This window comes from Lutjanus erythropterus, chromosome 6, assembly GCF_056507025.1.
Source record: "Lutjanus erythropterus isolate fLutEry1 chromosome 6, fLutEry1.hap2, whole genome shotgun sequence".
Lineage (NCBI taxonomy): Eukaryota > Metazoa > Chordata > Actinopteri > Lutjaniformes > Lutjanidae > Lutjanus > Lutjanus erythropterus.
Genome location: NC_139322.1, coordinates 23,300,401 through 23,324,841, shown reverse-complemented (window position 1 = coordinate 23,324,841; position 24,441 = coordinate 23,300,401). Strand labels below are relative to the sequence as shown.

The window sequence follows — 24,441 nt, the reverse complement described above, 5'->3', positions numbered from 1 at the left end:
ACCAGCATGTAAAGGTTTTCCCAGAAGTCCTGTGTCATGAGTCGGAAGAGAGCCAGGAAGGCCCAGCCGAAGCTGTCAAAGCTGGTGTAGCCGTAGTTTGGATTCCTCCCAGCTTTCATGCATGTGTAGCCCTCCGGGCAGCGGCTGAGGGGTGGAGAAAGACAAACAGAGAGAGAGAGAGAGAGAGAGAGAGAGAGCGGGGCACCCGGCCCAAACATGACTCAGCACTATTTACATCTAATGTAATCTGACTTGAGGCAGATAGAAGAGCTACAGCAGGTCCTGGTAGGATCAGCAGCATTTGGAGGAGGCGACTCACCCAGAGTCTGAGCTGTTCCCGCAGAGAAGAGCATCCAGCTGGCCAGGCAGGAAGTAGAAATTGGCTGAAGAAAAAACAAACAGCCATAATGAGTCATTTCGCTCACATTCTGTCACAGCCACAGTTGTTTATTCTGCAACGGTCTGTAAATCCGCTCGGACCATTTCCTGACTTCAGTTTGCACATGCATTTTCAATTCAGCGCAGTTAATTTCAAACCAATTCTTTTCATCTATCCTGTGCCAAAATGACATGTTGTTCTGTCGTTCCAGCATATGGGCTGACTCATACCCCTACATCGCTGCCAGCTCACCGTTGGTGGAGCCGTGTCTCTACTTACTGTCGTTCATGATGTACTCATCCCAGTCAAAGCCCTTGATTTCGGTGATGTTGACTGGCCAGATCACACATTTGTGGCGCAGGTTGCCCATGAAGAGCTGCAGACCGATGAGGGCGAAGACGCTCAGGCAGAAGACAGTCAGGATCATCACATCCGAGAGCTTCTTCACAGACTGGATCAGGGCGCCCACAATGGTCTTCAGGCCTGGGGGGACGCCACGCACACACGTACACAAACCACGCAGGTGATACAGGAGATGCTGGTGCCCAAGGTAGAAATATCTGGACTGTCTAATTACAATAGTAATGATCTTTTACAGCTAATACTGGTGCTAATATGGTAATCTATCACTGGGAAATGTCCAGTTTTGACTGGATTTAAGTAAAAAGTGGACGTGGATATCACTGTCACACAGTGATGTCAATGTCTACATATAAAGGTCTATGGGTAAAATCTTTTTAAGTTTATTTCAATACTTAAGAGGTTGACTTTTATCCAAAACTAAAAAATCTAGTGAAGGCAGGTGCCTTGAAATTATTTTTTTCTCAACTTTTTTACAGCCAATTTAAAGAAATATATTTTCATTTACTCAGTTTTAAATTAATTATTAATGTAATACTACACCTAAATGTTATTATGTTATATTGTAATTTATTTATGTTATATTATTTAATATCCCAACAAAAGGGGGATTTATATGAATGAAATTCAAACTGGAGAATTTTTTTTTTTTAAATTTAGATATAGGTAGTAATACATTTTGGACAAAACTGACATATTACATACATCTCTAGAAACAAAACAAACAGGAAATATTTAGGAGCCTTCCCACTCTTTTCACATTTATCCAGACAGAAAATATTGTTACTGAAATCAAATGTTTGGCTTTTTAACAGAAGAAATTTGGATAGTCAATGCCTGATAAAGTAATAAAGAGGGGGAAGACTGTAGAAAAGTGAGAGGAAATCCATAAGGAATAGAGCACAGCAGCACAACGAGGGGCCATGAAAAGGACAGAGGCACAGGCAAGGGGGGCTGGAAACCACATGCAGGTCATTTAAACTCCAAGGCTGAACAGGAGCAATTCAATGCCAGTGCCGGCGTGGGCACTTTCTTGAACTGTCTTGTATAAGGTGTCATTAGGTAAAGCACTGACTCCCCATACCGTGACCCTGCAGTCTGTCTCATCCACAGCTTCACTAAAGACAGAAGTGGTTTACCTTACAGAACATCCTCTGGCAGCGTTCACATGGGTCCACGAGGAACTCAAACATGGAAGCAGGATGACCCTAACCTCTGATCTGTTTGGTCTCTACAGGTACAGTGGGTTTTACCAGCTGTACTCACTGTATCTTCCTGCCATATATGGTCTAAATTTAGTCTTACACAATCTTAGTAAAGGCTCCATTACCTTGTCAGAGTCAATTAAGATAAATAAGATGTATTTTTACATAAATCAAAACAGCTTTTCTATTCTAGAAGTACTCAACAAGATTTCATGGAGCAAATTAAATTAACAATTTATGTTAAAATATCAATTTAAGTTGGGTATTATATCAAAATACCCCAATAGCTTGTTTAAATCTTCTGATGCCCTCCACTGCACATTTTCTCCACTCCAGTGCCACAGGCCTTGAAGAACTATTGTTAAAGGAAAAGTTCAACATTTGGGGAAATGCACTAATTTACCTTCTGACATAGAGTTAGATGAAAAGATACTATTCTTATGTCTGTCCATTAAATATATTCACAAGTGGGTTTCATCCTTGTGACGATGCATCTATACATTTTATTCTCATCTTATCTTATTTTCACATTTGGGTTTTATTATGTTCATTCTTTGTCTTTTCATGTGAAGCACTTGGTGCATGTCATTTGCAAGAACTTTGGCCTGCATTTCTTGCATGAAAGGTGCTGTTCAAATAAAGATTATTATTAGTAGTATTATTGTTATCAAATATAATGCAACAGCCAACCAGGTAGCTTAGCTTAGCATACAGACTGGAAACAGGGGGAAATTGTTAGCCTGGCTCTGTCCAAAGGCCTAACAGAACCTCTGAAGCTCACTAATTAACACACTATATCTTGTTTGTTTAATCTGTAGAAAAGCAGAAATAAAAAACAACAATTCACAGGTGCCCTGTAGCTTAATTGACAGAACATGTGCCCCATGTTGAAGTTCTCTGCAGTGGCCCAGGTTCGATTCTGCGGCCTCTCTTCTAGCTTTATTGTCAAGCCTTTCACTGTCCTAATAAAGACAAAAATGCTCCAAAAAATATTTTAAAAAAACAACAGTTTACAGTTTAATGGTCGGGGTGGGTAGTAACAAGTTACAGGTAATGCGCGACTAAAAAACTGTTTTTAAGGAACAAGTATGTTTCATTTTCTTTTTTTTAAGTTATACTTTTACGCTTTATTTATGGATACTTTTGAATCAGTAATTTACTTTTGTACTTTGCTACATTTGCCATTTATACCTTGTTACATTGAATCTGCTCTGAATAAGTGTTAGGGAAAAAGCGCACTAGGATCACCTCTACAAGTTGCTTCTGCTTTGAAAATAAAGCACCACTTGTCTTCTGACTACAATGTGATGATGACGAAGCAAAATCCAGCAACCATCCCTGACCCTAACCTTTACTTTTTATACCAAAATCTAAAAAAGACAGCAGTTCCATGATGAAGTGCTTGCTGGGCCTCCCAACAAAGACTTAGATCTCCACTTTTAAAAACTTCTAACCCCTGAAACCACATTGAGATAAGTTGCACATATTGTATGTGAAAATGCAGTAGCTACCTAATACTAGCTATGTTAATTTTCTGAACTTCAGATGTGCTTCTGGTAGGATTTTGTTACCTCTAGTAAAACCAGTCTAACGGTTTCCTCCTGTTTTCAATCTTTCTGCTAAGATAAGCTAATGGCCTGCTCGCAGTAGCTCCATACTTACCATCCAGACATGAGAGTGGTATTGATCTTCTCATCTAACTCACTGCCAGAAAGCAAATAAGGGTATTTCTCAAAATGTCCAACTAAAATATGATCCCTTATTTGCACTTAAGGGACTTCCTTTTTCGTTCTTCCAAATGAATGTGCCATTTACGAAAGCCATCCACAGCGGTCCTTTTGAGCAAGCACGACATCTGTTCTACATCCTCTATCAATAGATAGATAGATGTGCGGTCAGTGTCACTCAAAAAGTTCAAGAGGTCAGTCAACCATCCCATCTGTGTCCCCAACCTCTACAATGTGAGCACACCATTTCTTTTTCTGTGCGGTATATATCATTCAAGTAGGTCGTAAAAAAAGAGAGAAACAAAAAAAAGAAAATCAATAATCAAACTAAAAAACAAAAGAGGGCAAATCAAACTTTCAATGCCATTTGTCAGCCAAGCTCTTAGTAGGCTAATATTGTAAAAGCAAGTGACTGAAAAGCATCATGCAGCATAAGAGATATGTTCACAAACTAGGCTTGGCAGTCTTCATACATAAATAATAGGTGTTTTCTTGGGGATCTCTCTAAGAGCTATGCCATTTCTCATATGAACTTCAACATGTACAAGGTTTGTTTTTTTGATCCCAAGTAACATGGAATCTTCTGTGTCCAATTCAAGTTCACAACTAGTGCAACAATATTACTGATCTCTTAATTTCACTTTCACTTTTGGCAAATTTGAGAAACTATAATCTATACTTAACTAATAGATACCAGGCGTAATGATCAGATTTTTCCCTAAAATCAGAATATTCTATGAACAACAAGGGCATTTACTTAAAAAGCTAGTGAGGAGTGGGTTAAAGCTATTTCTGAAGTGAAACACAGCTGCCTTGGAGACGAGCTTCATAATGAGAGTGCTACTGGGGCAGAAGAGAGTGCAGACACTTTGGAGGAGGGCCCTAGAGGAGACTGCAAAGCCTATCAAAAATGTATTAGTACCATTTTTGATAATTTTGGAGGAAAAATAAATCAAAAAATGGTTGTCTCCAATTCTTTTGTTGTTGCTTATAAAACAATAATCGTAATCATAATAATAATAGTGAGTAGAAAAGAAAGGGTGAGAGGATCAGCCTTAGTGTTTAAACTGAGTCTCACCTGGAATGACAGAGATAGTTTTCAATGCTCGGAGAACTCTGAATGTTCTCAGCGCAGATACATTGCCCAGGTCCACAAACTCTGTTATATATCTGAAATAGGGGAAGGATCACACACAGAACAAACACGATGACAAAAACCACACACGCCAAGAGCACAACACCACCGAACCAGGAGGAAAACGACGCCACTCACAGAGCCTGTCCACTGAGGAGAAGGGTGGAAGGTAAAAGGAAAGAAAGACACACACACCTAACACCGACCCCGCCCCACCGTCCCCCGCCCCATCCTGTCTTACCTGGAATTACAGAAATTGTTTTCAATGCCCTCAACACCCTGAACGTGCGCAGAGCTGAGACATTGCCTAGGTTTACAAACTCTGTTATATACCTGCAGGATCAAACCACAGTTACAACAGCTCGTTATTTACATGCAGATATGAGGTGAGGAGTTAAATTCACACAGACGGACTACGTGACATCTCTACAAACAATGACGATGTACGTTGCATGGTGCTGATCATTTTTTGGGGATGAATTTGCTCATGTAGAGGCAGGAAAATCTGTACTGAGTGACATGTAGTCGATGGAGGGATACTGGGCCAAGGCTCCGGCAGATTGAGAGAGACAAGGTGAATGAGAAAGAGAGTTAGATGACAAGAGGAAGATAAATCAGATGACTGGGACTGAGGTGTGGGTGTTGTCGAGGAGGCCGCAGAGTGTCGGATGGAAACCTTCGATTCCCAAAGAGAAAGACCAGAGAAGTCTCAGATCAATGGTGGAAACACAGAAGATGGGTTATAAAACAGAAAGAAAGAGTAAAGTAAGAACGACAGAAAGATGAACAGTCACTTATACTGTAGCACTGAAATCTCACTTTCTTAATTAACCCTCCCTCTTTAAAAAAAAAAAAAAACAATAATACGGCAATATTTGTGATTTCATTTCATTATTCATTGACAGTCTGAGTAACAAGAAAATACTTACGCCATCGAAATGACCATGAAATCCAGCCAGTTCCATGGATCTCTAAGGAATGTAAACCCGTCTATACAGAATCCTCGTGCGCAGATTTTTACAAGAGACTCAAATGTATAAATTCCTGTGAATGTGTACCTGAAAGATAAAAAACATTGACAGAATCAGTTCACCTGGCTGGATCAAAGCTCACTTATATTAATGTCTGCACCCCTGTTGGCTGTTGAAACACCCAGGAAATGACAAAGTTGTGCATATGGCAGACGATAAATTCGGACTGATAAAATCAGATAAATTGTTGTATATATTGATTTTAGCCAAGCAAATGCATTTTTTTCCAATTTTTTTCTGCTGGGCTAATTTGGTCCATAACTGGACATTATGGGGGGGGGGGGGGGTCCAGGTGTGTTGGTTTGTGGGGCTTATGGAGTGTTGGGGGAACCATGGCTCTGGAGGAAAAACTTTAATCTGTCTTACTACAGCAATATATGAACCCAAAATTAAGTTGGATTTTCCATCCATTTTCTGTAACCGCTTATTCCAGAAGGGTCGCGGGGAGCTGGAGCCTATCCCACAAGTCGCCAGTTCATCGCAGGGCTAAAGTTGGATTTTGCTCTGATTAAATTGCAATAAATAGATCAAAAGTATGTCGATGACACCAACTGAAAAGTCTGAATTCATGCTTTGTCAGGTCTGTCTGCAAGATGACAAGCAAATAATTTTTTAAATCGATTGATCAATCAGGATTAGGGTGGGAGGGAGAATCTCAATACTGATAGGCTTTTGCGAGTTTTCGCACATCATACAATTTTTTTGTGCAAATGACACGAATTTGGTATATTCCTTTCATTCATGTTCACCTCACCCCGCGTCTTCAAATTGACTCCTATGTAATTGCACCGCGTGAAAAAACTTTTTGCAGTTCGGTGTCAACATGCAGATTGTACAGCATACTAGCAACTCTGTGAGGACATGCTTCAGCACTACAATACTTTGAGCCAATTGTTAATGTCAACATGCTAACATGCTCATAGTGACACAGTGATCTTAATATGTTGATGTTTAGCAAGTATAATGTTTACCATGTTCACCATCTGAGCATGGTAGCATGCTAACATTTGCTAATTAGCACAAAACACAATTAGAGATGAAAATGTGTGTCGAATATAAATACTGTTGCAACTTGAGAAACAACTTCACAATCCTTTGTGCAATAAACAAAATACATATTGCTGTTTATTTATATTATATATTTCGATTTTTTATCCAGGTGGCCAGAGTCTTGAGAGTTGAGGAAATGCTCTCAGAATTTTCTTTTCAAAGATCGCTGGGTTATTATTTTTCACAAAATTGGATGCATAATTTAGCTCTGTGCTCCAAAGCAAAGGTAATATGAAGGCACAAACTGGAGCTAGTGGTTGGCATGCATTTATACTACTGATTGAATATATTAAAAGTGTACTTACTCTACTTGTTTTGACCACTCAGGAGGATCACTAAAGGTCATGAATATACAGTTGGTCAAAATAGTACACATAATGATCATGCTGAAAAGAGTGAGGAGCAGGTTAAGGAAAATGAAAATTAGAGAGAAAACCACAAACATCAGACTAAATGTAAAACACAGCAACAAAAAAATGTCCACTAGCCTATCTACAGCGAGCATCTAATGTGGTTTCTGTGGTCCAGTCAGACCTCAACATGTGAAGAGTTAATGCCATAAAACCTACTCATAGCACTTAACAGGAGGTGGTGATGCACTACACTACCACAAAGGCCATTATTTTACTCATGAAATATTTAACTGGTATATATTTAGAGGGAATACAATGGCAGGACCAAAACAATAGTGTGTTTCAAAGCTGCAAATGTTCTCGTGAAGAGAGGGCTGCACTCAGAGGAAATAAGAGAAACCTCAGAATTAGCTTTAAAGGCAGCCAGAGGTCAGTAATAGCTGTGGCTAAAATGGGAGGAAATTAGGTATATGTAGAGAAAGAACAATAATCAATACTAATGAGTTCAGAGTTTAGATCAAAAAGTTTAGTTTGAGTTGTTGTTACCAGTACTGCTGTATCTGCCACAAAGAGGAAAAAGCCTGCACACTGACGACAAAATGTACATTTATCGGTGGAAGATGGAGAAAGCAAGTGTGCCGTTTGGACAAATCTGTTACTGTATTATTGCATCTTTGTTTTGTTTTTGACAATAAGGATAATTCTATTCTATTCTATTCTTGTTTGTGTTTAAAAACAACAAGGGTGCTTTTAGAGATGTTTTCTTCTAATAATAATAACATATAATTTAATATTTTTGTGTAAATTCAATAATTAACATGATATTACCAAACACAAACTATTTTAGGTGAAACATATAAAGATAATGGCATTGCATACAAACATACAGTACATTAACTTAACATGTGACTTAATATGTGTTTTAAATTTTAATTGTGGTGGTGTCCTAATGTTGTGAAATTGCGTTACTGTCACTGGTAAAACTGTTGCTTGTTTTTATACTATAGTGTTAAAAAATTTGCAGGGCAAAATACAAAATACACTTTCTCCCTGTCTTAATTGTTTTTTTAGTCTTGGTCTATGTGGGTGTTTTCAAATTCTGAGTCCTTCTCATCTCCCTCTCTATCCAATCAAACATGATTTGGGACAAATTACTGTGCATCATATAAAACTGCACTTGACCATCAACTCATGAGTCATAGTTATTAGCTGAGCAGCATCATAGTAGGAGGTTTGTGTTTGGATCTCAGTTGAAAAACTTGTATTTGCAAAGAATGCAGTTGAGGTCTAATTTATTAATTTGTGTGGGTGGAGGCCAACGATTTTTTATTTATTTATTTTTTTTCCTGTGGCTCCAGAAGGAGCTGTGTGAAGTCTGATAAACGGTAGCAGGCTGAGCTGAAGACTACAAGTTTGAAAAATAAAATAATCCGGGGGTGTGCAGTTAGTCATCTCTGCCTGCTTGAAGTTAGCAGCTTGAAGTTACATTAGTTTCTACTAGCATCCAAATCTTCAGCTTATCTGTCACCCATCAAGTTGCATTGTAGGTAATGTAGGTACCAGATTTTAACAAGGAGGTAGTTTACTACTTTTTGTCTTAAATTGTTTAAGGTGAGTTGTCATAGAAATTCATTGCTGAACTAGTGAAGCACTGTTTTAGACTTGTGTTCTAGTATCAGTCGGGGATAATTTTCATGACATTTTTACCACGTGCTTAAAACAATGAGCAGGTTTTAAATACTTTATGGAAACATTTGGAACAGCTACAGCTTGTTGTCTAAAACCGATTTCTTTCCACCTCTTGAGTCTTTATTTGACAGCTCTCTATACAGAGAGGGGTACAACCTTCAAATCTTCAGTCTGGGGACTGAGATGGATGACACAGCATTAAACCATAATAGGCTTATTTAGGAGATCTGGCCTGGTTTACTGTTAAGGATGACTCATCATTTGTCCTAGCCGTCCCTTCCAAAGATAAAATGGCTGCTGCTTGGCTTCCTGTACGCTCCTCCATGTAAAAAAAAAAAGCTTTTCTGAAATTCTACGTGCTTTTAGCGACTGCACTGTACCAACTGTCTGTATGCTCTCCTCTAGTAACAGTGACAGGACACATCAATAGCAGTACAAGCATAAAGACAGAACATATCATCATGAATAATACACACAAACTGGAAACCCTTTTGTCTTAGCTGTTAAGACACCACTTCAAAGGATATGAATGTATCAAAATTTTAATAGCTATTTGCCTAACCAGATTAAAAGGACTTATGAAGTACAAGGCAGGTGTGGCACTAAAACGGAAGATTGTCTTCCCTTTATTTAGCACTATAAATGTCTGTGGAGAGAAGAAAACAGAGAGAGAAAAGAGAGATTTCATCAGATAACAATCAGATAAAAAACATATTATTTCACCAAATGCACAATATTATAGATCACTAAGAACATTTACCACAAGCAACTGAATTTGATGCAAAAATAGAGCTGCAACAAACAATTAATCTGCTGAATATATTTTCACGATTCATCGTTCAGTCAAAAAACGATTCTGTTTGAAAAAATGACATGATAGTTTCCTTTCAATCAAATAAGAGATTAACTGTCTTATAGTTGCAGCTCTATGTATAAAACATGTGATCCTATCTCATGTGTTGTAGGCATGTTCTCTGCACACAAATATCTCAGTATACACGAACCATACACATGTGTAGATAAAATATGAAAGACAGTATGTGCATTTGCTCATCAAGTAGTAAGTAGTGCCTTTTCTGTCACATAAAATGAAGTGAAACACACTTGAAACAGAATGAAAATTGCTGCCAGAATGTTTCTAATGTTGGTATGTTGTCCCAGTCACTCAGTGCTGTCCTGCACTTCACGGCTGTGGTGGTTTCTAGAGGAGGAAACGAGCTAAAACCGAGCAGGGCGGGCAGGCCTCTTCCTGTGGATAACCTCATAATTGTTTAAATAAAATATGGCGATTTGCATGAAACTTTAATGAGACTCTGTGCATTTGCACAAGTGATATGGGCCCTTGTGCTTTTAACAAGGCAGCCTTCACTACATTAAGCCCTGCAGAGCTGAAGGCTAGAGACAGTGTAGTCAGAAGGGAGGAGGAGGAGGAGGAGGAGGAAGAGGAGGAGGAAGAATGTGAGGGGAGATGTACAGTAAGAGACCTCATAGTGGTGTCACATGACTGTACGTAATCTGTGCACTTCCAGCTGAAATAAGGTTCATGTGTAAGATGTTGTTAACAAGAAACGTAAACACTGAAACCCAACAAAGCTGAGTCTGGGCAATATGGCTTATGGACAATACCTCAATATTTTTAAGTAATGCTGAAATATACTATAACTATCTCGAAATTAGCGCTGCAACGATTAGTCAGTTAACTGATTTGTTGTCAACTATTAAAGTAGTAATCATTTATTTTGACAACTAATTATCCTAATCAAGAAAATAATGTTAAGTTGTATATCTCCTCAGTATAGACCTTTTCTGTATAATAACAGATCAGTGAATTTGGACATTTTTTCTTAAAAAAATACTCAAATGATTAAGTGATGAGCAAAATAGTTGGTGATTAATTTAGTAATTGATTAATAATCAATTCATTGTTGCAGCTCTACCCAACAGTATATAAAGTAGGGCTGATCGCTATGGATAAAATCAAATATGCCAATATTTTTGGCCAAATACTTTTATCAATATTGTGACAGTATTGTGGGGATGACTATCGGTGCTTTCCCAACATCTTAACTAATGTGGATATAATGAGTACGTGGGTAAAGGAAAATAATATATCAGCTAGAACAGTCTGGCAAGTTACATTACATTACTTACATACTGTAACGCAGCCTTTAAAACCAGGGAAGGTCAACACTTACAGCATATCAAGATATAATGATATCCAAAATCTAAAACTATACGTGGTCTCACATCACGATATCAATATAAGCCTTTCCACCCAGAGGATGAGACACAGTTCTGTCACATGACCTCCTGATACTAATTTGACTGAGACCTACAGACAACTCAGAACAAGCCAGCACAGTTCAACATGATTAGATAATCTTACTCTCTGGTTACTATTATAGGTCAGAGCAGCAGCCTCTCCCCTGAGTGTGAAGACTCATATATACTGTAAACATTCCCAGTCAGCAGCACTATGGTCAGCTGTAATGAAACATCCCAGTTGCTCGTAGCGTGACATTTCTGATAAATACGACCATCAAACGTGTGTGTGTATGACGATACACATACATTAATGCACAAGAACTAACACGTGCACACAAACCTGCGTGCACACAGCACACATGTATGACTGATATGAACGTATGTAGAGTCTTTTTTTTTGTAACGCATGACTAAACTGCTGCAAAGCTACTGAAAATTTCATAATCCAGAGCTGAGTGAAGAGGAGAGCAGGGGAGAGGAGAAGCAGAAAAACGGGGGAGATGGAGAGCGAGTGAAGCTGGCAGGCAGGCAGCAACTGTGGCAGCAGCAGGCTGAGGAGAAGCAGGGCGGAGGGAACCAGAGCGAGAGAGCAATGGAGCTGGGCAGAAGACGGAGAGAAGAGGAGGGGAGGGAGGGGGGGGATGGGCGGGAGCCACAGAGAGAGTGGCTTCGACACAGAAGCTCGAGCCATCAGGCAGGGCTGCAGCATCTGCATCCGTGGGGGCCGCAGCAGCCATTCAGAGCCCCCTTCTTTCAACCTCTAGTGGTAAATGGTAAATGGACTGCGATTTATGGGTCCTTTAGCAGGAGAGCCTCACATTTACACACACACACACACACACACACACACACACACACACACACACACACACACACACACACATGCAAACACACTAATACAGGAATTCAAAGAGGCTCAGCTGCTATGCTAGGTCCTAACCTGCTCATGTACTCCTCCTCGTCATGCCTTTTCTCTGTTACTGCCATTTTACAAATGAAAAATGTTTGGGTTTGTTTAAACTTCCATTTGGTGGGATTTTTAAGTACTGACATATCTTAAATGGCAGTAATTGTGCCACCTTTGACATTTAAAGTAAAATGCCATTGTCAGGCCATGTCCAGCCCTACCAGGCAAGTGGAAAAACATTTGATGAAACATGATGAAACCCTTAAACTATTATGATGATAATCAATAAATTGTTAAAGCAATTTTTCATGCAAAAATGTCAGAAAATGATGGTTTTATTTTCTGAAAATCTTTGGGTTTTAAACTGACAAATTAGACATTTTAAGGCATCTTCTTGGAAAAAAGAAGGACATTTTATCGATGTGGCTTTAGTCTGTTGTTTTTTTGATAACTGCTAATCAAACAAACAATTTGTATGGGGGCGAGTAAAAATTAACTTTGAGCAAGACGATTTCTGACCCACTTGCCCTGTTGGGAAAGTGAAAAAAAATAAATAAATTTTATCCTGTTATATATGTTTGCCTTCTTCATTTTTATGGGAGACAGGATGATTTTCTTTGAATGTGCAAATGACTTGGAGACATGCTGACATGTTCTTGACATCACTGTCTGTCAAATCTGTGACTTTTGAGATAACATCACTGTAAATGTTCATCTTTAACCTGTACAATGGAGGACTCGCCTATTCTCTGATAAACATACACAGACACAGTGGGAAAAGAATTTATTACCCTAACAGGAATGGTTTTACCTCCAATAAAACATATTAGAACATCTCTGTAGTATTTCTGTGATAAATGACTCATTTTTTGTACCTTCAGGTCTTCCCCCAACAAAACACATTTCAGTGAGCCCGGCTGCACCAAGAAGGAGAGCAACTGTGCTCATGCATCCCTGCACATGTCGTCCATTTCATCCCTGTCCTTACTTCCTCCCTCCCTCCTCCCTCGCCCGCCTCCCTCTCTATCTCTCTTCCCCCTCTCCTTGAAAATGATCTCTTTCACCAGCCTTGTACGTTGACATCAAGCCTGACGTGGCCCGGCCTGGCCCGGCTCGGCTCAGCGTGACACAGCCCTGCGCCGGCCACCAGCTAAGCGCGGAGGGGCTGGATGCTGCGTCATCGCCCAGCCAGCTCCCTCTCAGCTATGACACTATCTAAAAGAGCCACAACTAAATGAAAACAGTGATGAGGAAGACAAACTGCTCTCCTTTACCGTTTTAGCCCCTCCTCCGCCTCCTCCTCCTTACATTACCCCTGTGAGGAATGTACCCAGAACTGGTCTGCTGCCTCTCAGTGACAAAGACATACAGAGCAACGTTCTCCCATCAAGGTCACCACCTGATCTGACGTCACGGCTGCTCGAGCTGCCAGATCCAAAGCAGCATTGGCTCCCTTTGGCATTAGAACGAGACTAGATTGAAGGCCATAATTAGATTTGCCTGAAGCTGAGAGCTGATAGGGCTGCTGGTCGAGGCAGAGACGGGAAGCAAAACACAAGGAGCACAAAGAACAACTTGCACACATCTGTATCAGTAACGCACGGACATGTGTGGACATAAAGTGAGCTGTCTGTGTGTTAGTGAGTGAATTCATCAACAGTTCCACATAATACTGGACATGTTTGCCACGTGTCATCTGAATCGTGTCTCCTCCTTGTGCACTGGACTGGTGCGTTACATAACAGACAGGGAGGTATGAGACAGAGACAGACGGAGAGACAGGAACGCAGAGACAGATGCACCTAAATGCACACATACATGCACAACATCTGAACAAATCTGTTCAGCTAATGACGGTGACTAAACAGACTATTACGGGCTTGTTTTTTTCAGGTAGGACCGGCTATATTTTAAATTATACTGTGTGGATGGGTTATACAACACTATTGTCAAAAAGTGCAGCAGTATTTAAAATAATATGTGATTGGAAGAGACCATTTTGAATGAAAATGCCAATTTTGTTACATAATTCTTTGTTAAAAATAGACAACAGACGACGTTACCATGGTAGAAGATTTGAGCCTCGCTGCTGCTCAGTCCTGTTTATAAACACAGCAGTGTTCAGATGACCTCAGTACACTTTGCATCTCGATTATTGCTCAAGTAAAGACGGCCATTTTATGTTAAAGTATTCTTGCTTCCTTGTAAAGTAACAAACACTGTAAAATATTTGTCTCAGGAAATAGGGGCTCTAAAGTGCATAGAAGGCTCAGATTTTCATAAATGGCTGCAGATTTTAAGCAAGTTTTTAACTTTCTTGAGCCTTCATATCAATATTTGGTGAGAGATGGCCTATATATCTTTTAGGGCTGCAACAATTAATTGATTAATCGATTATTAATAGACTATTAAATTCATCTGCAACTATTCTGATGAGCAATTCATCATTTTGAAAAAATGTCCAATTTCTCTGATTTTAGCCTCTCAGATTTTACTCCTCTATGACAGTAAACTGAATATCTTTGGGTTGTGGACAAAACAAGACATTTAAGGATGTCATCTTGGACTTCGGGAAACAGTGATCAACATGTTTCACTGTTTTCTGATATTTTAGACAAATAATTCATTAACTGAGGAAATAATCAACATTTTTAATGGATAATTAAAATAATTGTTAATTGCAGCCCCGATATCTTTTTCATTTTTATTCAAAAGGCTGATTTGCCCAGCAAGAGCTTGACACAGTCATCTTAAGTAAACACAGTCTCCTTACACAGTTTTGGTTGACAGGTACACATGATGGGAACATACAGAGACTCTCAAGGTCACCTGGCTGTCCTCACACACTGAGCATCAGACATGACAGAGACCCCAGAGAGACACGTGTCTCCTCTAAGACAACAATAGTCCTCTCCCACCCTACTGTCACTGCCGCTGCTGCTGCTTTTCTCTCCTGCCACAGATTAATTTTTGAACAATTAGGAAAGTCTGTCATGTGGAACAACAGTCTTTCAACAGTTACTGCTCGTGACCTTTTCCCCAAAGCCCTGTGAGCACACCGGAGATATGTCGACGGCCCACTCGACAGCTCAAGAGCCCGACTCTCACACTCCCCAAAGGTCTTCGAGGAGGGAAACATAATTACATTCTGCAACCTAATCATGAAATTAAAATAACTGTAAACACAGAGGCACAGCTGAAAGCCAACCATCACAAACTACCACATAACATCTCTGCTTTGTCAACGTAAATTCCATCATGAGGCCACTCATCTGCCGAAATTTATGTGAAATATTAATATGTATGTTTGGGCTCGAGTGATGCACCACAACACCTGTCTAAACGTCTAAGCATCAAAAGAGGCATGTTCATTCATTATCTGTAACCGCTTATCCTTGAAGGGTCGCGGAGGGGGTGGAGCCTATCCCGGTTGACTTTGGGCAAGAGGCGGGGTACCCCGGGACAAGTTGCCAGTTCATCGTAGGGCAAAACGTAGGTTTTTGTACCCGAAGAGAACCCACACAGACACGAGGAGAACATGCAAATTCCACAAACACAAACACCGTGGTGCCTCAGTGGCATGTGGCATGTATGATGATCAATTAGGGGGAAAAATCAGCAAAACTACCACAATTTCGAGGGCAGCACAACAAAAATTTAATAAAATAATGCAATAAAATGACAAAATGTTCTTGTTTCAGACAGATTTAAATCACTTAATGATGCGTTTGTTACACATCAAGATACTGCACAATCTGTTACAGAAAGTACCAAATCTCAAAAATACTACCTCAACTGACTTTGCTGTCAAAATGTAAGCATTTGAAACGTAAAACAAACCAGAAACAAAAGCTGTTGTGAAGCAATTCAATCATCAGATTTTGGACGCCTGAGATAGATGGACAAATACCATTTGTAAATAGGGCTGGGTGTCGTCTGAAAGTCTGTGATACCAGTGCCAGAAAAGTAGGTTTCTTGACCCACACAGTACTTAGGCTGCAAAATATTGCCATTTATTTCTTCAAAATAGTAATGATAATTATAATTAAAGGTACTATCTGATAAAGGAATAAATAAACAAATGAGATTTGATGCCAGTTTTTGAAACTTTCAGTGCAGTAGACACATGTTGGATGATGCCATAAAGACCTTAAACACCCAGCCCTAATATGATTAACTTTCTCAAAATAATGAGAAACTTTTCAAAATAATGACAAAGATACCTTGTCATTATTTTGAGATACCAACTCATTATTTTGATAAGATTACAATGATTTACAGGATTTTTTTTCACCACATTGGCAGAAATGTAGTTCCACAGAAACGTACTTTGGTTTAATCAACTCTAGTAAATGTGAGTTGAAGCTTCTTTATGCATGTGTGTCTTTGTAAACTTACTTTCTGAGTATTCAGGTAGTATGGGTCCAGGTCCTCCAGTGGTACCGCCACCATTCCGGAAGGGATGTCCCCGTAGATGTAGGGGAGACTCTTCCCAGCCTCCAGGTCGCTGTTGGGCTTGGGCTTGTTCTCGTCATCGTCGTCGCGGTAGCTGCTGTCCTGCTTGGGTGGCTTCTTCTTCTTCTCCTCATTGATGCGCTGCTCAAGGGTCGCCAAAGATTCCACAGTAAACTTCTTGAAGCTATCAGGTCCTGGCGGTGCAAGAAGGGGTGCAGCCATGTTTTCATCCTGCAGCTACTTAGTCTTTAGGTTTGTACCATCCACAGTAGTAGCTCTGCAGGAAGAGCAGACAGAGAAGAAAGGTCAAGCAAATTTCAGCAATACTTTTCTTCTAGTGAAAGTGAAAACCATTTGTTCTTTATTAAAATGTACTACAAGGAATTTTTAACTGGTTATGAAACCATGTCAGTTGTTTACTGATGCTTCTATATGGCCTGCATAAGAAATTTTTTATGTCATATTTTGTGGCTGTGGTGGTGGAAACACTGCTGGTTTAGTTCGAAAGGGCCTAAAATTTCAATACAATATGAAGGTTCCTTGAAGCCACAAAATGTATCTTTCAGGAATAATCCTAAAGGCTATATTTATTGTGAATATAGGAAGAGGTTTGGAACAAGTGAAAAGATGCAAACGTCACAAATAACCAGATGCATTTATGTTTACACAAATACACATACATTTACAGATTTTGCTAGGAAGTTGAAATGATAGATATTACTTTAAAAAAATGTTTTAATTAGTTACACATAGAGAAAATGCAATACAACCACTGTACGCGCAAAAATATTTGATCCCCTGGTTCCAGAAAGACTATGGAAAACATGAAGTGCCACAAAAATGGCTGCATGAATTTTGCACCCTTGCTACATTATTTATTTACAGTTCCTATTTTACAAATTGGTGTTTTTCCTTAATCCAAATTCACGTAAATAAGAACTGTTTGATAAAGAACAGGCAATACATCACAGCCCCAAAGCTAAAGACAACAGTATACGGAGGCATGGTAACTGGATACACCGTGATCAGGTTTTCTACAATGTTTGTACTTTTGTCAATCCACAGTCAGGGAGAAGACGTGATAAGATCTTCAAGAATGTTAACTTCAAGCAATATTTCAGTTGTCTTCATCTCACACACTCGCTGCGTTTAGACAAGTATTTATAATCTTTTACTCACTATTTATCAATAACTGTAGCTATATAAAGATATTGGTTATCTTGTGCAACACCTTTCAAGGTATCAATTTTATCCAGTGAAGAAAACCTGAACTATATTGTCCATGTACCTATAAAGGCAGATGGCAGCAAAACCTGACAGCTACAGTAATTATAATAAGGTGAAATGTGCCTTTAAAATTGTTATGCTTCCTCATTCCCTTTGGTTTCGTCGCAGTTAAGGAGATAACATGAACAGTAAGAGCAACAGACTTCAGCGATCTTTTAATATCACACTTAAAATAAAACTGACTGCCAGTGGAGCTTAAGGTAGCAAAGGTGTGCTGCTTCTGTATTTCCCCATGATAAATCTCAATAAAATATTCACAGTGTTTTTGTAACGGAAATTCTGATTATTTTAGACTTAACATATACAATTTTTTCCATTATCGATTAATCTGTTGATCATTTTCTTGAATAATCAGTTACTGTGGTTGTTTGGTCTTTAAAGGGCAAGAAAAAAGTGAACATGTCCCCTGAAGACCAAGGTGACGTCCTCAACTGTCTTGTTCTGTCTGCAACCCGAAGATACTCGGTTTACTGTCACAGAGGATTAGATAAGAAATCAGAAAATATTTGCATTTGAGAAGGTAAAATCAGAGAATTTGGACATATTTACTAAAATGATTCAAAATGATTAATTGATTATCAAGAGTTGCCGATTGACAACTAATCAGCTGCAGCTCTATGTTAGATCATCAAGGCTCATGATATCAGATATATTTTGATTGATTACTTTCTCAAAAATAATCTGTCTCTCTCCATTAGAAACAAACAATGCATAGATTATAGAAGTTACAGCTACTATTAACTGATTACATTAAGATCCTATAATGTTTAGGAAGTGATAATTTTGTAATTTCATGCTTCTTGTTGCTTTACTTTCTTCTTTGTTAAGTTTTTAGTTTTGTCATGAATCTCAAGATCTTAACAGAGATCAAAAATGATATAATCCAGGAGTTCCCAAACTTTTTCATGACAAGGACTCTCACAATCAATACACAATAGACCATAGATCCCCAATTTAAGAGGACTGTGTCTTAAAGAATCCCCTCTGAGTATTTTTTATTTTTAGGTTAAGTTAAAAACTAAACTAGGATTCATTATAAAGTACAATCAGTTGACCAAATCAACTAACCCTATTGTTTTCCTTGATTTTGCAACTTCCAAAAAAATTTGATAAAACTTAAAATATTATATTCCACCTTTTGCTGGGGCGTAGGTTTCATTTTAACATGCCCCATATTAAGCGGAGGTCCTCCCCGAGGAAATTTTGAGCCTCAAACATTTCATTTCCTCCACTCTGTTGATTTTTTATGCACAAAAGTGTGCCTTTTCTGCATCAACTGAACATGGAAATGTCTTTATGTAAAATAAAACACAAAATCCAGGTGCCAGGTAACAATTCAAAATATAGTGGAGCATAATTACAGCTGCAATGATTAATCATTCAATTGTCAACTATTACATTAATTGCCGACTATTTTGATAAGCAATTCATTCTTTTGAGTAATTTTTTGAAGAAAAAATTTCCAAATTGTCTGATTTCAGCTTCACCAATGTGAATATTCTCTGGTGTCTTCAGTCGTCTATGTCAGTAACCTGAATATCATTGGGTTGTGGACAAAAAAAGACATCTTGAGGACATCATAATGGGCTTTGGAAAACAGTGACCAACATTTTTCTCCACTGTCACATTTTACAATCATTTAATTGAGAAAATGATCATCAGATTAATCAACATTTTTAGATGCAGCCCTAAACATAATGTAGTAAGGCTCTCAGACAAGCAGTCTATCAAATTAAAAGTCCTCTGCTACTTTCATGTTATTACTGGGAAAAATGCACCTGTTTTAAATATTGAGGGGGAGTGGCCCAACCCCCAAAAATCTGTGCCTGTGGTAATTTACATATCTGAGAGACATTTTTTATCAATTATGCCAGGTATAACATTTAGACAAAAACTGTGTTAAGATGTGTGAGCCAATATCTTTCTCCAATGTTGGAGACAAGTTCTGTGTCCTTTTGCTCATGAAACGCTAACAGAAAACTACGCCGTTTTCCCAACACTCTTAGATGTAAAAATGGCATGATATTGAGCTGTGTGATATAACTTTTAAATAATATCTTGATATTCTAAGGCTATTATGCGATATATATCTCGATATACACATTTTCTCTAAAATAACATACAGTCAATTCCCAAATAGTACAAATACATGATGATAGAAGATGATGCATTAGGGTAGGGAGAGAAAATCATATATCACAATATTTTAGACTAAATACACCAGCATTGTGACAGTTCTGTAGGGATGACTACTGGTGCTTTCACAAAAGATCAACCAGCTCACAATAAGGGTCACCTGCTTGCCCAAGGCAAGTAACATGCCATGTTAGGCAAGTAAATCTGGCAACTCACTTCCCCAATCGGGCAAGTAGTGAGAAAAGAATTAAACTATTAACCTATTTTGGCAATTGATTAATTCATTCATTCATTTTCTGTAAACCACTTATTCTGTAAGGGTCGCGGGCTGCTGGAGCCTATCCCAGCTGACATTGGGCGAGAGGCGGGGTACACCCTGGACAAATCGCCAGTACATCGCAGGGCTGCAATTGATTAATCATTAAAGTAATTTTAATGCAGAAATGTCAGAAATGCAGTTTCAGCCTGTTAAATAAGGAGATTTCCCACTTTTCCCCACAGAGTTTATTGTCATATAAAACGGAATATCTTCGTATTTTAGACTGGCAAAACAAGATCGCCTTGGACTTTGAGAAACTGAGAGGGACATTTTCAGTATTTTCAGTTTATCCTGGATTAAACATGACATTTAACTCTAATCTGCTGGTATTTAATACCCACTAATAAAACAACGTGTAAAGGTGCAAGTAAAAATTGACTTTGGGCTAGTAGATTTCTGACATTAACATTGAACCATGTTAACACAATGAAACTTTTGATAAATAATCATCGGTAAGACGGATATAAGAACTCAGTGAATAAAGGCAAATAAGAGAACAACTAGAACAGTCTGGTAAGTTTGGAAAATGGCATCGCTTCACTGTAATGCAGCTTTTAAAACCAGGAAAAGACAATAATTTTCATGGTATAACAATCTACGACTATATATCATCTCATATCGCAATATCATTATCATATCACTGTATTGCCAAGATCTAGTATAATGGTTACATGACAACTGTTCAAGCTGCAGGACATTTCAGGGTCAATATACTAATGTGAGGAAGCACAGCCACACCTGAACTGAAACATGACAAATGTCTTTGATTTTGTCCTGTATTTGCAACATTATATTCCACCCTCAAACACAATGTCATTACATCAAACCTTCTGGTTTAAAGCCTATATAGGGTGGTGGAGGGAAAGGTGGACGCAGCAGCCTAAATAAGGAGAGCACTACCATCCACCATATCTGAATCACAGGGCCTGTCACTTCCCTGCTCCCCTCTTGCATAACACAGACTAATTAAAAAAATGCTCGACGTGTAAAAGCCGATATAACACAGCAAAGACTCCACTCTGTCTATAAGGTACAGGAGAGGAGGTGAAAACGCGTGAAAACATGCAGCCTGAGAGCCAAGACGTCTGTTTTAAAATGGACCCCGGAACCTTCTGCTGCTCTGCTGGCGCTGTCCGCTTCAGCACCACACGACCGCGCACACATGCACACACACACACACACACACACACACACTCACGCATGCACACGCGCACGCTTATGCACGAACACACGCATACAGGGTTGACAGAGAGAAGAAAATCATAACCGATCTGTCTGAAAAAAAAAAAAAAAGCGTTTCAGGCCTTCTTGTTCTGCTCGACGCCTGTAGGCCTGCAGTTTATCCTTCATTTCCCTTCAATGTTATCAAGTCAGGATGACAACACTCGTCTTGTGTCTCTGGCTGCACATTGCTTACATCCAGGCTTCATTTTCACAGAGAAAACATGCACCTTTTTTTTGGCATCTTCTCTCTGATTTTCACATTTTCAGAGACGCGCGTAGAAACAGGGACTTGTTTACAAAAGCTGTTAATGAAGAAGGAGGGCCTGTAGACGCCATTATGTGCCTTTTTCCCCCCCTAATATGAATGAACAGAAAAGTGCTCGGCCCTACAGAGAGGAGAAGCAGGAGGTTTTATTGCGCAGAGAAGAAGTGGCCCCGCTACAACCAAATTGGCCAAAGCACTGCTGCTGCAGTGGGTGGTTTGTATGTTGAAAATGTCACGCTGTGGTAAACGCAGCCATGTATTTGCCAAAGTCACAAGTGTGATGTCGATGTATCATGATAAATCAAAGCAATAAGTCGCTGTTGTTATTCAGCAAAAAGCCAAATAACCACTGAATTTTCCAATCCGGGGATATTCTGTGCGTTTTTGCGCGTTACCTTGAAGGATCTGCACCACACCCGTGAAGCCATGTCGACTGCCAAATCAATAAGGGCTCTATCTGTGCACAAGATAGCCCAGAGTATGAAGCTAGACAGCGGCTTAAAAACACACACACAGTCTGAAACATCACATGAAACTAAGAAATAAGACGATTAAAGAGATGTAATGATGATGCCACACCAAAAAATCACCTGGAGGAATGTAAATTTCTTGGCAATAGATGAAGGAGGGAGGATCAGGCTATACTCACATAGCATCAGCCCCTTTTTCGATGGTGTTTCAAGTGTATCATCCTGTAGTCCGGAGGGTAAACAAAACCAAAAATGATGACCAAAATTTGCCTGTTTGTTGCCTTTTTTTCGGGGCTGGAGCGGACAGACGGCGCCCTACCTGAAGCCTACCCTACGAGGCATTTTCTCTCATCAATGAAAGCTCGACGAAATCCGATAAATTCCTCGCCATCGACATCAAATGATTGATAATTTCTTTTATTTTCTCTCCCTGATCTGGTCCAGAGCAGATGGATAGATGCTCAGCAAACGCAGACACCCTCTTCCTCCATCCCGCTCCTAAAAAAAGATGCGGGGCAGTGTGCAGCTCTGCGACATTTACGCAAGGATACCGACGGAGAGAAAATCTGCCTTCACCCAACAACACACGCACCGTCCTCTCAAACGATTATAAATGAAGGATACTCACTTTGTAAGCGTTACAATAAATCCAGAGAGCCGTAGCAGGACTGCAGATGTGGAAAAGATTGGGGAGAAACTGCGGTTGTCGCCATATTGTTGCTGCTATCTTCCCCCTCAGTGCGAGCAGTTTCCCTGCATAATTGATGACTCTCAGCAGAATGTAAGGGAGTGTCGGCAAGTGCGTTTCGTAAAATCGTAAAGGTCATTTAGGCCTGCAGCCTCCAAACCTCAGTGTGTGGCTCACAAAACACAGCTGCCTCCCTCCCCAGGCTCAGAGAGGAGCCTGCAGGCTGAGATGGTGCACAGAAAACACAAGGCGCAAGGCTTTTCTGACAAAACGCATCGAGTCACTGTGTTCAGTGCGGTGAGTTTGTAGTGCAGGAATTTATTGGCTGTCAGGCTGTGAGCATTTAGTCAGAGACTTCCAGAAGACCACTGAAGAAAGGGGTAAAAAGGGGTAAACATTTTTGTTTAAATATATGTTTCAGATCATGCAAAAAAAAAAAAAAAAAACACAAATTATTCAACATTAATCTACTTGCCCAAAGTCATTTTTTACTGGCCTCTGTACAAACTGCTTTATTTATTAGCTGTTATCAAATAACTCAGAAAACTTAAGTTACTTGTCATGTCTAATCTAGGGCTGCAACATCTATAAAATGTCTCAGAAAATAGTGAAAAATATCCACCCTGCTCAAAGTCCAAGGTGAAAGTCTTGTTTCGTCAGTCCAAAGCCCAAAATTATTCAGTTTCATGTGATGATAAACTGGAGACGGCAGGAAATCTCCATTTCTGAGAGGCTGAAAACAGCATTTTCAGCAATTTTTGCACGAAACATTACAGTAGATTATACTGTAGTTCAATAGTTTAATTCAAGCAAGTGAGTTGCCAGATTTAGTAGCACAACATGGCATTTTACTTGCCCCATTTAAGTGGCCAAGTCTTACTGTTGAGCCCTGCATGCATTTAAAAACATACTGTATTACACACAGCCTAGGCTATAAGATGTAGAGCTTCAACAATTAAGTCGATTAATTGAGTAGTCTATCGAAAGACAATGGTTGCCAACTATTTTGATAATCAGTTCATCAGTGTATCAAACACTTGCTGGTTCCACCATCTTCAATGTGACCTTTTCCTGTTTTTCATTGTCCTTTATGATAGTAAATGAAAAGTCTTTGAGTTTTGGACTAGAGCCTGACAGATATATCGGTTGACTCATATTATCGGCACAATATTGGTGTATCACAGCTACATCAGTCTATGTTGGGTTCAGCATATATGTAGTCAGATATGTGTCTATATCAGTGATTCCCAAAATGTGGGCTGGGGCCTATTTGTGGGCTGTGAAAAACCTGCAAGAAAAAAAAAATTGGTGGGTCACACAATATCTTCAGATTTCAAATTGGCCACTTGCATTCTCAAGTTTGGGAATGGCTGATCTACAAGATTTATATAAATATCAGTGAAGGTTTATTTTCAGTGTCCTGATGTCATTTGGACAATAAAATATTGTTAAACTGTAAAATTTCCCACCTCCATTACATGTCCTTGTCATTAGTG

The 24,441-nt window shown here is 39.3% G+C and overlaps 1 protein-coding gene across 1 annotated transcript in view; it reads right to left on the bottom strand.

The window, feature by feature from the left end:
- scn8aa (sodium channel, voltage gated, type VIII, alpha subunit a) overlaps positions 1-23,376 on the bottom strand; it is a 64,167-nt gene extending 40,791 nt beyond the window's left edge. The window contains exons 1-9 of the mRNA XM_084721248.1: positions 22,886-23,376; positions 16,500-16,833; positions 9,458-9,575; positions 7,193-7,283; positions 5,736-5,864; positions 4,750-4,841; positions 659-862; positions 320-383; positions 3-144 (exon numbers count right to left, since the gene is read on the bottom strand). Of these exons, the coding sequence (XP_084577374.1) occupies positions 3-144; positions 320-383; positions 659-862; positions 4,750-4,841; positions 5,736-5,864; positions 7,193-7,283; positions 9,458-9,575; positions 16,500-16,778 (1,119 nt within the window). The 5' untranslated portion in view covers positions 16,779-16,833; positions 22,886-23,376. The remainder of the gene's footprint in view (positions 1-2; positions 145-319; positions 384-658; positions 863-4,749; positions 4,842-5,735; positions 5,865-7,192; positions 7,284-9,457; positions 9,576-16,499; positions 16,834-22,885) is intronic.
- Positions 23,377-24,441: the final 1,065 nt, after the last annotated feature.